The 17071-nt window shown below is 40.6% G+C and overlaps 1 protein-coding gene across 18 annotated transcripts in view; it reads right to left on the bottom strand.

The window, feature by feature from the left end:
- CPSF73-II (cleavage and polyadenylation specificity factor 73 kDa subunit-II) overlaps positions 1-17071 on the bottom strand; it is a 56341-nt gene that overhangs the window by 28419 nt on the left and 10851 nt on the right. For 2 of the 18 annotated variants that reach the window (XM_088865142.1, XM_088865143.1), the window contains one exon: positions 404-494. The exons of the other annotated variants lie outside the window; for them this stretch is intronic. In XM_088865142.1, the coding sequence (XP_088721268.1) occupies positions 404-494 (91 nt within the window). The remainder of the gene's footprint in view (positions 1-403; positions 495-17071) is intronic. 18 annotated transcript variants of the gene reach the window in all.

Raw genomic sequence — 17071 nt, 5'->3', positions numbered from 1 at the left:
GATGCCATGACTCACCCGGATTTGATGGGCTAGGCTCAGGATGGAGTCTTAAACCTTGTAGCCATGGGGGCATACGGCACAACCATGGAGAGTTTGTAGGGTTAGCCCTTGATTGAATCTCATCATGATGGCAAACCCTAGACCCGTAAACATTAATTTGCATCTATAAATACCCCCTTTGAGGAGGCCTATCTACAGACTAATAGCTAGACCTCTCTTTTTCTCTCCTCTCTCTATAAAGCCATAAGCCCCCCTCTCTCTCCTCTCTTTTCTCTTATCCCTAGGGTTAGAATTAAGGGGTGACACTTGCAAGCTAGACAACAAGGTGGCACGCCCAAGGCTAGGAGATGAGTTACCCTATTCCATGTGAGATACCATTTTCATATTAGTATTAAGAGTTTACCTTGGCTTCCCATTTTGGGCCTATATCTTGTGCGCCATCGGTGTTGGAGATCCAGAGTTCGGTGTAACAAGTCCATGGAGTTGGAGGTAACCTGAGACAAGGTATTTTGGAATTTATTGAATTTCCTTTTTCTCGAATCTCAGTTTAAGCATTGTATTCTTGTTTTGATTTAAACAAATGTTTATGTAAGTGGCATGCAAGTGAGGATCCTAGGATTGCTTTAAGTTTTGTCTTATGAGTTAAATTTGTAATTTGGACACTTGTAAGTGTTCTAGCTGGTATAAATAAAATAAAGCAAGAAAAATTTCAACAACATAAACTTGGCTGGATCACCCAGTCTACCTTTTAGTGGTATCAAAGCCAAGTTATCCTGCTCCCATTTTTCTGTTGTTTTTACATTTTTTTTTATGTGTTTTGAGTCAACAACATGGCAGCCAAAAAGTTCCATGGCTGAACTTTTGACAACTGAGAGGTTAAATGACACTAAGTGTTGGTTATGTAGCCTTTCAAGGCCTTAAAGCCAAGAGTCTTTCGCTTAGTGGGAGCTAGAGAAAGAGACTGAATCTGGGTGCTTAACACACTAAGGCCCAGATTCAAATAATCCGAGTTTTATAAGGCATTGAGAGTTTCAATTTTGAGATAGTGATCTCTCGGGGAGGTGTGAGGGTCACCTCCGAGTCAGTAATATATTGATTAGAATGCCTCAAAGTTGATGCGATAAGTCAGGGCTTGGAGAATCCAATTGAGTATAATAGAACCCGAGTATTTAAAAGAATATTCGCCCTACATGGAATGGTTGGCTCCTGAGACATAAGCTCGTATCCTGACATAAGACTGTTCCATTGCATGTGCACCCACAGTCGTATGGGGAAGCCACTCTTCTATAGTATTATCAGACTTAAAATAGTTAGTGCACATATGGGGTGCACCAGTAATCCATTAAACACCTGGTGATGGGAAGCTCTAGCTCATCAACTTTGATGTGACCAATTATATGTCCCTGCCATAGAAAATGGAACATAGGTCCGTTGGGTCGGCTTGAGACACCGGTGGAACATCATTCGGATTAGCCCAATGGAAGACTCCCACTAGTGTTATAAGTCTCAATATCTCATTTACCTTTGGCCTAAATTAATCTAAAATTGATGAGGAAAGAGTTTATATTGATGAGAAATTGTGTAATAATAGTGAAAAATCATTTGGAGATTTTTTGGGATTTTTGGAGAATTTTTCAGAACTTTTAAATAATAAAAAATGTGATTTTCAAATTTGTTTGATATAAATACAAAACAATGACATCCTATGGGGATGCCACATGGATCCCAAGTGGCCATAGGGATGCCACATGGCATCTCAACTACACCACTTGTGGCTGACATCATATCCATGTGCAGACCTATTTGTCATTAGTTTTTTTGGTGGTATTGTGTTATAACATGTTATTTTGTTATTTATAGTGGTATATATTGTTATGACTTAAGTTTGATGTAAGTCACATGTCTTTTTTTTGCTGACATGTGCCATTTTTTTGGCAAGTGGGAAGTCATGGGATTTTGAGAATTAATTTTTTTATATTATTATTTACATATGATTTTGTAGCATGTGCGTATATCTTATGTGGCACCACCTTATGGGTTTGACCCATGTGAAACTTTAGTGTTGTTGAAATCCTAATGGCGGTATCATAAAATATTTGATTCACATGTGTAGATGTCCCATATTACCTTTATGTTCATATCCTTATCTTTTATTGACTCTCATAAAGTATTCAAAAATCATGGGCATAAGTGTAAACATGAATTTAGACTTAATGGGAAATAAAACATGGAGCTAAAGGCTTTAAGGTAAAACGACTATAAACCTAGGTTTTAAGGAGTGAAAGGTGTCAAAAGCTCATCTATTGATCTTGGTGAAAGGATATGGATGAGTGGCTTGGATATAAGCCTCTTACGTGTCATTGATCTAAAGAATCAAGGATCAAGATCAAATCCACCTTTATAATCTAAGTATAAAACTAACTTATGGGATCAATTGTAACCCTAATTTTGAATTTTTCACTTCAAAGAGAGAGAAAGCCCCCTCGCCAAAAATATGACCCACATGGCCCTCTTGAGATCAACACCCCCATTCTTGTGTTCTTATTTATTGAGCCTTGAGTTGAAACATTTTGATGAAGTAGTCCCTCATATATGAGATCAAGCCCATAATATTGCTTCACTAAGGAATTGATTTTCTTCATATATTCCATTTCCTATATCATTTCCATTATCAAAGCTTGCTGTAATTCTTAATTTACAGTAGCTTTCTTTATCTTTTGGTCATAAAAACTTGATATTTGAAGAGTCTCAAAGCAATAGTGTAGTCTATACATATGGTATGTGTAGACTAGCTTGCTTACTCCATGATCTTGAGTAGTTTCACCTTGATTTTCTTGATCTTATTTTCTTGGAATTTTTACTGAGAATATACAACTGATGAGATGTTTATTTCATCACATTTGAGCATATAATATAATCCCTTGATCCTTTTTAAATGTTGAAAAGTTCATGTGGTCCCTTATGGACCACATAGTGTAGTTTCACCATAACTTCCTTATTATGTGTAGTATCTCTCTCAAACTTTGAAAGGTTGTTTTGATACATATCTCTCTAATGATTTGACCCCCATTAAGTGAAATAAAAGTGATCATTTGTTTCCCATTGGATTGATCTCCTTGAGTCATTATTATCACTTGTGCCTTAGACAATGGGACAAAATTAAGTCCTCAAAAGGCCCTCTCGTGGCCCGGGCCTAAGGGGTTTGAACCATGGCTTCCCCCAAGTATGTTTGCATGTTAATTTGATATATTTACAGTTACTTAGTGATTCATGATTGATAGAATTGAGTATGTTATGTGAATATTGACATTAGTCTTTAATCTTGCGATATGAGCTTTAATGCTATGCTTTATTGCTTATGTGAATTGAAATGTTATTGAATTATTATGATCAGGTGTATGATGTGTATGAGACATTGTGATATATGATGAGCATAAAGAATGAAGATGGAATTATCATATAATTTTGATATAATGAGGAATTGCGAGTGCAAGTCATGTAATATGTTGTAGAGACGTACATTGTGAGTATATATTGTATTGAGTTTAATGGTATTTTGAGTAAGAGATTTGTAGGGGACCTATTAGGGTTGAATTTCTATTATTCAAATGTGTATAAACCATGTTTGTAGGCTGGAATATATGTATTATGGTTTTATATTGAGATATTTATGCATTTAAACCCTTGAGTTTTAATAGAATGGAAAAAAATTTAAAAGATTGCATTCGTAGCCCATTGGTCTTATACCACCAACACTAATTACTCCTTTTGCAAGCGCAAAATTAGATACGTGCTCCATAAGGAAGGCTTAATTCAAATGCTCACACAAAGTCCCCCTCAAGAACCTAAGAATAATGCATTACCGGCTATAAGGGATGCATATGCTCAATGGGAACATAAAAACATGTTAGTAAAGCACCTTGTACTTGTGCCCATGCCTCATACTACGAAACTTCAAAGCCCACTAAGGCGATCCATGAGAGACTTCAAAAGAATTCGTTGATCCTTCTCTCGTGAAGAAAACACTTGCGATGAAGAGGTACAATGATTTAAAGATGGCAAAAGGAAGCAAAATTGGCAAGCGAATGCAACCGACTTGAAGCCGAACAAGCCCATGCAAGTATGCCATCTTTCGAACATGCTCCCCAACTCGTTGGAGGTTTTCTTATCACGTGCCGTCGAAGTGAGCCACAGATGGAGGAGTTGGCGACTCTATTGAAGGCCGAGGAAGAAAGAAGAAATACGTAGGATCCACTGGCATCAAAAGATTTGGGGACATGGTAAACTACAAGCCTTCAAAACTTTTAAGAAAAGGGGAAAGGGAAAAATAATAAGAGAAAGATCGAAGAAAATAAGAAAACGGGGAATAGGGGACCACAAAATAATTATAATGAACCTAAGAAAGAAAAGAAACAATGCTTTAATTGTAAGAAGTTCGGTCACATTACAAGGTTTTGCAAGTTCGAGGGAAATAATGTCCGAGGGGGGAAGAGAACATGCTTGTGTTGTGTTTGAGAGCATGCTAGCCGATCCCAAAGCGCACATAGGTATTTTGACTCTAGTTCCACTGCTCATGTGTCAACTACCAAAAATGGAGACCAGACTTTTAAGCCCATTGGCCCCACATGATGAAATCAAAAGACCAAAATCTTGGGTGTGGGAGACTATGTGCTTGAACTGAGAAATGGGAAAACAATGGTCCTAAAACAAACTCATTATGAATAGGGGAAATGATATGGATGTGGAATCTTCGGTGCGAGAGACTATGTGCTTGAAATGAGAAATGGGAAAACAATGGTCCTAAAACAAACTCTTTATGAATAGGGGAAATGATATGGATGTGGAATCTGTAACTTTGAGTTGAGAGAAGTTAATGAGACGGCTCGGCTGTGCCACCCTCCTCTCTTTCCTGGAATCAGATCTATGCCCTGTACCCCAAGCCCCGTCCTCCTCCTCTCCATTGCCGCCCTCCAGTTGCTCGCACTCAACCTATTTGAGGCAAACAGAGTGCTCCTAGTTTTGCCGAGGTAGTGGCAAAGAACACCCGTCCTTCTGAAGTAGACACCAGGACCCCACGGCCTTCCCTTCCGACCGGCAACCTGGGGCCCCTCTACTCTACCTGACGTTGGTTGCTCTACTGCTACTTCCTCTCGCCACACCTTTGCCCCTAACTGTATCTCTGTCCCCCGTGCAGGGTGGGCCCCCCTCAAATCCAAGCTTGAGGCTTCCCCAGTCGGTTTTTTCTCACCAGGCGAGATGACATCAGGGGGGTCTCAGATCAACTGGAAGGAACCTAACCTTTCCTGCAGGTGGCTATCGGGAGGGAAAGTGCTTTTTTCCTTTCCCTCTCCAATACTGGCTCAGCACGTTTTAAACGAGGCTCCACCCCTCTCCTTTAAAGGAGTCACCGCTCAGCTTCGCCTCTGATCTCCTAAAGTTGGTTCCTTCTACAAACAGAGAGTTTGGCTCACCCTTGGTCAGGTCCCCCTTAATGCTTGGTCTCCTTCTACCTTCAAAAATATAGCAGCAGCATGTGGGGATTTGGTCTCAATTCTCTGGAAATTTTTAGAATTCCTTCCTCTTGGGTCGATCCGCCTCCTGCTGACAGTGCTGGACCCCTACCAAATCCCTTCAACAATTTGGTTGGAGGTTGAAGATCGTTTCTTCCAGATCTCGCTTTCTTGGTCCCCAGCTTCTCGTTGTCCCCCCATTTCTACCACTACCCTTCCCACTCCCGGGAGCGTAGTAAGGATCCCCTACAGTGGACTCTGGTCGAACGGAAAAGACGATGGGACAGACCTTCCCGACAAAAAACCACAGTCTTCCCGACAGGCTCGAGATTTCGACCTGCTTCCCGGCAAGCCCCTAACGCAAACGGTCACCTGCTCGACATGACCACAGCAGCGCGTCAGCAGACCCCTCCCCTCTCCTCATTCAACTCATCTCCCCGGCCCTACAATTGTGACGTTGGGACTTTCGGGCCTCGGCTTACCCCTGTTCAACCCGCTCCTGGACCTCAACCCCTTCTCGTTATCTCTGTATCCTTGGGCTCCCCTACTGGCCGTATCTCTGGCCCACTTCCTTCACCTCTCCCTCTGACAGTTTGACCCGCATCATTCCCCCCTTGACAGCATCGCCCTCGAGCCCCTCGCCTCAAACCCCCATCATTCCCCCCCTGACAGCACCGCCTTAGAGCCACTCACCTCTTTCGCCTCCCTCTTCTCCACTCGTCACATGTCCTCTGCTGCGACATACGGGGTCAACACATACCCCTTGTTCGCCCCCTTCTCATCCCTCGATCTCACCTACCACCCTGCCCTCTCTTTCTTCTATCTTACTCGCACCGCCAGTTGACAAGTGTACCTCCCCTCTCCACGACCCATTCTCTTCTCTTGCCTTTCCTGCCCCCTTGCCTGACTCTTCCGCTCTTCTCCCTGCCTCTCTCTCTGCTACCTGATCTCTCTCTCACCCCTCCACCCGTACCCTCGTCGCCTACACCCCCTGAGTCTACCATCGCCCCTTCGCTCCACCCCTCTCCTAGTATGACCTCTCTCCTCTTCTTTCCTTTCCCCTTTACCTCTGTTGCTTCGGCTTCCTGCTCAGTTATTGATAGAAACTTGCTCCCCTTTGGTTTGGCCTTGGTCCACTCTTCTGACCTCTCTCCTCTTAAACCCGAGGTAGCCTCAGGCCTGCAGTCCCCTCACCTTCCACTTGACCCCCACCTCGTTCGGATCTGCCACGTGAGAACGATGCACATTCGCTACCCCTTCCCCCCCCCCCCCACCAACACTTGTCGACAAACTCCTCTTCTTTGCACGTCCACCAAGATCTTGCCTACCTCCCTTCCCAGACCGCAGTTGGTGCTCTCCCTCCCCTCTCTTCCCTTCCCTTCCCCCTTCTTATGGGTACCCTCACGTGGATCCTTCACCACTCTCTTCTTTGGAAACATTTTGCCCGTCCCTCTCTCTCCTCCTCCTCCCCACCCCAAAACTTGCCCTATCCTCTTCCTCCACTTCACAAGGACCCTGCACCTCTCATTTCTGTGTCCCTTGTATCTTTTGTGGAGCCACATTCTACCGACACCTCCCCCCACCCTGTTCGAGCTGCCACACCAGAAGTTGATTCCAGTTCCCACCCTGCAGAGACGAACACCGATGATGAGGCCAACGGAAGAACAAGACAGAGACCTTGATAAGATGAAGGAAATATATAAAGTCATGAGCTTTGAACATGATGGACCAGAGGGACCTGCTCACCTCTTCTTTCAGGCCGATGCCCAAAGCAACATAAAGGTGCGATCTAAGGGACAGAGGGAACTTCATAACCTCTTTCCTCTCTCTTACCTATGGCCTTAAACCCGCCAACTTAGTGGGCTCACTCCACTACACTCCCGAGAAGGTAAGCCAAGTTGACCTCTACCCAGGGAGCTACCCTTATATTCCACTCGGACCCATGGAGATCCTTTCGTGGAATATCAGAGAATGGGACCAGTTGCGCAAAAGAACTGCAGTCAAGGATATGACTGCAAAGTTCTTACCCTCCCACTCAGGAGACTTCTCGGTTACTATTCTACTCTCTTGCACCTTTAATGGACTTCTTTGGAAATTCACGGCTGTTCACAGTCCTAATTCAGATGCAGATAGACCCAATTTTTGGGTTGAATTGGATCATATTGCCTCTCTACCACACCCTTGTTGGTGCTTTGGGGGGGATTTTAACATCATAAGATGGTCACAAGAACCTACTCTAGGGGTATGAACGCCTTCTTTGACTTCATATCCCGCAATGAGCTTATTGACATCCCACTTCAGGGAAGTCGGTTCATGTGGTCTAGCCACTCTCCTCAACCCACCCTGTCCAAGCTTGACAGGTTCTTGATCTTTATTAAATGGGAGCAAGCTTTCCCTGGTTCTCATGCCCTATCTCTTCCCAAAACTACTTCCAATCACTGCCCCATTCTCCTAGATACGATTGTTGTACATAGAGGCCCCAAGCAGTTCAGATTCGAACTGGTTTGGCTTCAAGAGAAATCCCTCTTAACATTGATTCCTCTCTGGTGGAACTCAATGTCCACACCAATTGCAAGAAGAGCAGGATACAGGCTACAAACTAAAATTCAACTCCTCAAAGCAGCCTTGAAAAACTGGAGCAAGTCCATACCTGGGAACTACTCCCAAAATGAAACATCCCTCTTTCATGTCATCCAATCTCTGGATCGTTTAGAGGAATCCAGGCCTCTTTCTGAACAAGAAGCTAGCCTTAGATCCTCTACGCGTTTGGACTATTTTGTGAACCTTAAGAAAGAGGAACTTTTCTGGTTCCAGAGCTCTCGTGTGAAATGGTTGAAAACAGGGGATCTGAACACGGGCTTCTTCCATCGAGTAGCTAACTGCACCATCTCAATTCTCAAAAAGGACAACCGTCCCCTTACCCATCCTGGGGATATTGGGGCAGTCATATTGGAATACTTCTAGTCCCTCTACAGGGCCCTTCGGTCCGAAGGCCCAGAATGACTTCCCTCGACTTTCTCATTATATCGAACCAGTGGAGAACATGGCTCGAGAGACCTTTCTCGGAAGCTGAAATTGTAGGGGCCATTAACAATTTGGCAAAAGATAAAGCCCCAAGCCTTGATGGGTTTCTGATTGCACCCTTCAAGATTTTTTGGGACACTTTTCGTCCTGTTTTCATCTCTTTCAATGATGAATTCCATAATAGAGGCATTTTGCATAAAGCTATTAATGCAACCTTCATCGCCCTTGTCCCTAACGGGGAAGGGGCTGAGGACCTTAAAAACTTCCGACCCATTAGCCTCATCAACTCTTCTTACAAAATTCTTTCCAAGGTGCTGGCCACTAGGCTTCAACAGGTTCTCCCATCTATCATTTCGCCTTCCCAAAGAGCTTTCATCAGAGATAGGTAAATACTCGATGGTGCTCTAGTAGCACTCGAGTGCATTCACTCCAGACGTCATAAAAAAGCCCGGTCTGATTTTTAAGATAGACTGGGAGAAAGCCTATGATCACGTTGATTGGTCCTTACTCGACCAAATTCTGGCTAGGATGGATTTTGGTAACACTTGGGGAAAATGGATACAAGGATGCTACTCCCATCCATATTTCTCTATTATCACCAATGGATCCCCTAAAGGCTACATGCCCTCCTCAAGGGGACTACGTCAAGGGGACCCTCTTTCTCCCTTTCTCTTCACAATTGTGGCTGAAGTAGCAGATCACTATCCCGTCTCTACCATGAAGGCCTATTATCTGGTTTCAGGAGCTCCTCTCACAGACCTGTTGTGTCCCACCTGCAGTATGCAGACGACACACTCGTCTTTCTATTTCCTACCCCACAAGAAGTTGATAATCTGAGGATTTTCCTTAAATGTTTCCAGGAAGCCACAGGATTCAAGATCAACATGGACAAATCTAAAATGATGGGGGTGGCTATCACTTTTGACCACATTAGATCCCTGATCCCAAGTTGGGAATGCCAAGTCGACGACTTGCCTTCCACCTATCTCAGCCTTTCCTTGGGCATAGGGAAACAGAAAAAGTGTCAGTGGTCCAAGGTGATAGATAAGGTAGACAGACGCCTATCAAGTTGGAAAGGAAGATTCCTCTCAATGGCAAGCCATAAAACACTGATCAATGCTACATTAGCAAACATTCCGGTCTACCTTATGTCTTTATTTCACATACCTTCCTCAGTGGCCAAACGTTTGGAGCAACTTTACATGAACTTTTTAAGGTCTGGTCAAGCTGAACATACAAGATTTCATCTCATTTCATGGGACAAGTTTGCCTACCAAAATCTCAAGGTGGACTCGGGATTAAATTTCTGAGAATACATAATCTGGCCCTCCTAGAAAAATGGTGTTAGCGCCTAGCTACACAACCAGATGTATTGTGGACTCAAGTTATTCGTCACAAATTCAAGATCCCAGCTACTACTTGGGTGCCACACGTGAGACATCGAAGTCGAAGTTCAGGTGTGTGGAACTCCAATGCCCACTCTCTTCCTCGTTTCAATAATTATGTCAGATTCCACGCCAGAGAAGGATCGAGAGTAAAATTTTGGTCTTACCTGTGGTTTGGCCATACCCCCCTAAGGGAACTCTTTCCTTCCCTTTACTCAATCGCCTCACATAAAGACTCTATAGTGGCTGACGATGTGGTTACGGTAGGAGGGCGGAGAGTTTGGAATCCGTCCTTCAGGAGAAACCTCTTAGATGACGAATCCCTCTCTTTTATTCAACTCTCAGAAGCTTTGCATGCCAGCTACATTCCTATCGATGGGAACGACACATTAGTGTGGACTCTTTCCTCCTCCGGCTCCTTCACAGTCGCCTCCTTTTATAGGAGACTCACCCAATCTCTCATTCTGCCCCTCAACCCCTGCTCGATTCTATCTAAAGTCTGGTCATCGATCGCATCCCCAAGGGTCCAGTCTTTCAACTGGATAGCTGGATCACATAAAGCACTAACTGTAGACCAATTACAAAAGAGGGGAATCCATATTCCAAACAGATGCATTATGTGCCAAAATGACGAGGAATCTAATGCTCATCTGTTTATTCATTGCGAGAAAGCGAGAAACCTCTAGAGCCGGCCTTTAATACTTTTTGGCTTGCAATGGGTTACTCGACCTACTGTCCTATCCCTTTTATCCACAAATTTCGCCATGACCTGGCCCAAAGCTGGAAAAATTATGTGGAAGGCTGCCACTGCTGCGCTAATATGGGTTATTTGGATAGAAAGGAATAATAGCATATTACAGGGACTCTATCAACAGTGGCCTGCACTTCTCCACAAAGTCAAGACCCTGGTTACCTTTTGGGCAACCAATCAGAAAGTCTTCACTAGTACACCTACAAACTTTTTTCTAAGCCAATGGGATAATATCCTTTTTCATCAGCCGCGGAAGACTCAAAAAGCCAATAACTGGCAACCACCTCTGTTGAAAACTATCAAACTTAATTTTGACGGTTGCTCAAGGGGCAATCCAGGCCCAGCCAGGCCCGGTGGAGTCTTCCGAGATCACGAGAAGAATAATTTAACTACGTTAGCCAAACCCCTAGGCCACACGGACTCACAACGTGCTGAAGCAATGGCACTGTTGATGGGGCTCAAGCTCTTTAACCCTCTTGGGGATCTCACTTGATAGTGGCACTGTTGATGGGGCTCAAGCTCTTTAACCCTCTTGGGGATCTCACTTGATAGTTGAAGGGGACGCATACAATATTATTTCTTAGGCTTCTGGAAAGTCCACACCACCTTCGTACATAGCTTCGATCTTTGATGAGATTGAATTCATTTACAAGACTATTAGCGTCTCATGGAGCCATATCTTCAGGACGTCCAACGAGCTCGTAGATCTCATGGCCAATGACGGAGCCGATCTTACAAACAATCTTGGACCTCCTTGAAGTTAGCTGCAGAGTTCCTCTCCCATTTTTGCTCACCACTTGTATACACGTTATAAAAAAGGGTGTTTTATAAACCCTTTCACTGTTTGGCTTCGCCAACTTTTTGTTGCCACAGTATTGGACTGTTTTCCTCTCCTGTAGTTTCTGTAGAGGGATTACCTAGACCAATTAGCGCTCGAGTAGCTCCCAAATTTTGTATGGGATGCTCCCAACACTTGTACATACTACTACTTTTTTAATGATATAGTTAACTTTATCAAAAAAAAAAAACAAACTCTTTATGATCCGGATATGAGGAAGAGTTTGATTTCAATTCCAAAGTTAATAAAAGCAGCGTATATGCCACATTTTTCACTGCTAATAAGGTGGTAGTCAAGAATTATAGCGAAGTCATTATGTGCGATGTTCTCAAAGACGTCTTTTTGCTATTGAAATAAAGAATCAAGTTGCTTAGGTTTCATATCCTATTATGAGAATGATGCTTTTCTATAGCACATGAGAATGGGGCAAATTTAACAATAAAAGAATGGAAAGATTAAAGAGAGATGGTCTGCCGCAAAATTATAAAGGCGACTTTTCTAAAGTATGTGAATCGTTTATACAAGGAAAAATGGTTAGGAAATCCTTCTCGAAAGCTCAAAGACCTCTGGCGTTTTAGAAGTCATTTGTAATGAACTATACGGTCCCATGAATGTGGCAAACAAGTGCAACAAAAAATCTTTCATCACATTTATCGATGGCCACTCGCGAAATGGCCATGTGTACCTATCACACTCCAATCCAAAGCTCTAGACCATTTCAAAGAGTATAGGGTTGAGGTCGAAAAACAAACCAATCATCCCTTATCCCAACTATTTGGGGTTGACTACATGAATCATGTCTTGTCACTCTCCTCTATTAAGGGTCATACCCTCAGTAAGACCACATGTCACCATATCTTTACAAAAAACCAAAAAGTCTTGAGGACTAATAGGGGCAGCAAGTTATCCTAACAACTCTTTAAAAACATGTGCTGAGCATGGCATAATACATTAATAGACCAATGCCTACACACCCCAACAAAATGGTATAGCCGAGAGACAGAATAAGACTTTGGTAGAAATGATAAGAAGTATGATGTGACATGCAAAGCTTACCCTAGATATCTGAGGAGAAGCGGTTTTGACAGCGAAGTATATCCAAAATCAAACTCCCACCAAGGCGATCCCACTCACTCCTTATGGAATATTCATCGATCATATTCCATCCCTTGGGCATTTAAGAGTATAAGGGTGCTCTGCCTATGCTTTAATCCCATACCAAAATAAGTCCAAACTTGATACAAAATGGGGCTATCCTTGAAAGCAAGGATGCCTATTTCTTTGAGGATGAGTTCCTTGAAGCAAAAATGTAACAATCCTAAACTTTAAAATATATATATATATATATATAAAAATAAATAATCCTTTATAGTGTAACGGCCCATATAAGTATTATGGTCCTTAGGGACCATCACCACTTTTGTTAACTTTTTCCTTTCCTTTACCATGTCCTTTAGTTGACATGGGCCTCAAACGCTTCACGTATAACATTATTGTCACACGTCATGTATGAGGTGGAGCTCAATAAAATAGTATAATAATATGCCCTAAGAATTTAAATTCGGAGAGGTGAGGACTCCCACCCTAAAAAACTTTTGAGATCTTTCTCTCTCTAGTCGAAACACAGTGAGCTCCTCTCTCAAGCCGAATTTTTATCGAAAGCTCCCTCTCAAATATTTTAGGTAAGTGACTTCATTATCTTGAAAAATAATCCGTTCTTTTGAAAAATGAAATGAAATAATTACTTATACTTATTATCATGAATTTTAGGCTCGATAAATTTTATGCGCAAGCGACCTCATTATTTTAAAAAATAATCTTTTAATAAAATTGTGATATTTTATCTATGTTAAAAATTTTAAATGCTGTAAATTCTTAGAAATAAATTTATTTATTTTTCTTGTCTATTGTTAGAGAATTTTAGATACTGTAAAATTATTAGAAATAAATGTGATATTGCTGCTTTTAGTAAAATTGTGAGATTTCTTTCTACTGTTTTTAAATATTTAGACATTGTAAAATTCATGTGCAAATGACTGCCTTATTATTTGAAAACTGATATTTTTGCATTTGATTATAGCATTGTCTGTGAAATGTTTATTTGCAAATTGACATCCCATAAATTGTGATAATTTCGTATTCTTGAATTTCTACAAGAGTTTTTCTATACATATTAAATTGGCAATTAAGCTAAAATGTCTTTACGAACTGCTACCTTTCTAAATTTGAGCCCAAAATATTTGACTGGTTATTTTTGAAATGTTATTGACAGAGACTGTTATTAACGGTTTCAGTGAAATTCATATTAATAATTTCAGTGATATGTTGAGTACATGATATTGCTGCTTTCGAATGTTTAAAGAGATTTAGAAATATTTTAAGTATGCAAGTGGACTCATCCGGTTTGCCGGTGAGGAATAAGTGGACCTATCCGGTACGCCGATAGGGATTAAGTGGACTCATCCGGTACGCCGGTGAGGTATAAGTGGACCTGTAGGGATTAAGTGGACCTATCTGATCTGGGACGTCGATAGGGATTAAGTGGACCCATCAGGACGCTGATGGGGTATATAGGTGACCTACTTAGGACGTCAGTAGGGTATTTTGTGAAATCTTTTGAATTATGCACTAACGTTAAAATGTTATACGTATTTCAATTATTCGAATTATACTTAATTATGCATTTTTTAAAGTGAAACTGTTGATGCATTTCTGTTTTGAAAATATTGATATCTTTCAACCATGATTAATTTTAGGATTATGATGATCACTTACTGAGTAGCCAAACTCATCAAATTATGGTAAACATTTTTTTCAGGATAATCGCGGTTTTATTTTGAGTGCTCTTCAGGATCAACTCTAGAAGATATTGTAGTTGTGCTTAAACTTTCTTTTGTTACTTTGTAAGAATTCGCCATTGTAAATTGTCCTAAAAAGAGATGTATATATGTTTTGACGGTCACATCTTAGGAATATCAGTATTGTAAATTCTTGGGGCATGACGAAATAGTAGTCACAAAAAGACCGATCTCTTTGAGTTGGCTCGTGACAAGGTTGACTCTCGAGAACCCAAACCACAACCCCTTAGAAGGAGCAACCAAATCAAAAGAAGACCCAAATTTTGTACTTACCTAGGGGAACAATGAACGCATTGGGGATGATCCAAATTACGAATGTACCTTATATCAAGAAGCCTTAACCTGTCCCGAAAAGAACCATTGGATATCTGCCATGAATGAGGAGCATAACTTCATAGTTTAAGACCATGTTTGGGAACTTGTACCTTTACCCCATAACTGAAAACTCATAGGGTGCAAATGGATTTTCAAAAAGAAGTTAAACACAGAGCGAAAATTAGAGAAACATAAACTCTAGACTTGTCGCCAATGGTTTTACCCAGAAAGAGGGCATTGATTATGATGAAACCAATGGTTTAAAAAACGGATCGGTGAATCGACAATCCGGATCGAGAATCAGCCGAATCGATCGGATTAAGCTTTAAAAACAATCCAAAACAATTATTAAAATTCATTATAAATGTTGTTTTTTAGGAATCCAATAAGAAATGGGAGTACCACATTATTATTATTATTATTTTCATCAATTTACAAATATTGAGATGTTCTTTCCCTGTTTAAACTTATGTTAACCATTAAATTTGCATTACATAAAAGAAAAATCATAGAATCATCATGGATAAAATATATAATCATATATGGACTACAATAAAGAATGGAATAAATCGATGAAAAATGGCCACTAAAATCTAGAATTATTGTCCCATTGTATTGTCTTTTTTTCTTTTTATTTTTTCTTTTTATTTTTTGATGACTTATTTTCTTCCTTTTATTTTATTTTTAGAGGATAAATTGTTTTTCGACAAAACATGCTTGTTGCATTATCTTTTATTTTACTTTTTTGTTATACTTTTTGTACGATATTAATTTTTTCCTTTTATTTTGTTTGAAAGATAAAAATAAAACTCTTTTTTTCTTTTTTTTATGACATTACTTTCTTCCTCTTTATTTTTTTTTATGACATTATTTTTTTTTATATATTATTGTTTTTCGTTTTATTTTTTTGATGATATTATATTTTCTCTTTATTTTTTTCGCTTTTTTCTCTTTCTATATGACATTAGTTGACAAAAGATTATTTTTTGATGATATTATTTTTTATTTTATTTTTTTCGCTTTTTTTCTTTTTTTTATGACATTCAAAAGGGAAAATGTTAACGTAGAGGTTCGAACTCGAACCTGGAACCTTTTGCTTAAATAGCAATGTGATAACCAAACCCCCGAGACGCCACATTGTGTTAGTTTCCTTATAATAAAACAATATATTGATTTGAGGTCCCACGTTGGGCATTGAATTGTATTTGTCCCACATCGAAGAGAGGTGGGACAAAAAATGGTTATATAAGCACTTCCAACAGCGTCTGAAACATTGGTTGAGGTGAGAACCACGTGCAGCGCACACAAGGCATTCGAAATTTCTTCGCACGTGGAGTTTTGTGGCGTCAGCCAGAACCTATCGAGCCGATCTGTGATGTCATATGAGCGGTTTAAACCGTCATGAGGGTGGTTCACTGTTCAGAACCGGCGGTTTATGACATCATGTGGGCAGTTCTGCTCTAAAACCGGGCAGTTCCCGGTTTTACACATAAATCGGCACGGGGTAACTGATTCCCGTGCTGACTCGGGCGAGTCCGTTGCTACTCACCGATTTTTTAAACACTGGATGAAACATTCTCTCCCATAGCCAAGTTCCCATCTATTAGGATTTTGATTACTGTAGCTACCGACTTCAACTTCAAGCTCCACCAAATGGATGTAAAAACAACTTTTCTAAATGGAAAGCTAGAAGAAAATATCTGTATGAAACAACCTGAGGGATTCATAGAACAAGTCAAAGCTATGTCATCTGCAAACAACATACACATTACACCACGTACCTCATCATGTAGATGCCTAGTTAACTAGTGCACAAGTAAAACAAAGAGATATGGGCTTAATGTTGACCCCTGATGCATGCCTACTGTCACTATAACTTACTTGTCTCTCCACTAGTTGTCCTCACACTAGTTAGTGTTGCCTCTTACATATCTCTTACAATGTCAATATATCCTCTAAAGACTCTTTCTTTTCCAACACTCACCAAATTAATTAGCTAGATAAATAAAGACCATGTGGAGGTCTTTTCTCCTGTCCCTAAATTATTCAGTCGATTGCCTTGGTACAGAAATAGCCTCAAATATTTCCATCCCATTGCCAAGCTTTGTAATACCATTGTATTTCATTAATAATCTTTTGAACGTCATCATTCCACCACCAAGTTTCCTTATCTGAATGCCTTTTCATTCTAGGTTCTCTTAAAACTTCATTTGTCATTTTCTTAAGACAATCAGCCATTTCATTCCACATAACATTAATTTTTCCTCATAATTCTATTTTCTTTTATCAATTTATTCCAAAACAAGTATATTTTCCCCCTTTCAAAATTCTACCACATATTATATATATATATATATATATATATATGAAAAAATTATATAAGGTTGCAA

This window comes from Amborella trichopoda, chromosome 4 (assembly GCF_054954075.1).
Source record: "Amborella trichopoda isolate Santa Cruz 75 chromosome 4, AtrichopodaSantaCruz75HAP2 v2.0, whole genome shotgun sequence".
NCBI classification, from domain to species: Eukaryota; Viridiplantae; Streptophyta; class Magnoliopsida; order Amborellales; family Amborellaceae; genus Amborella; species Amborella trichopoda.
The sequence above is the reverse complement of the archived record's forward strand: the minus strand, read 5'-3'. Positions and strand labels throughout refer to the sequence as shown.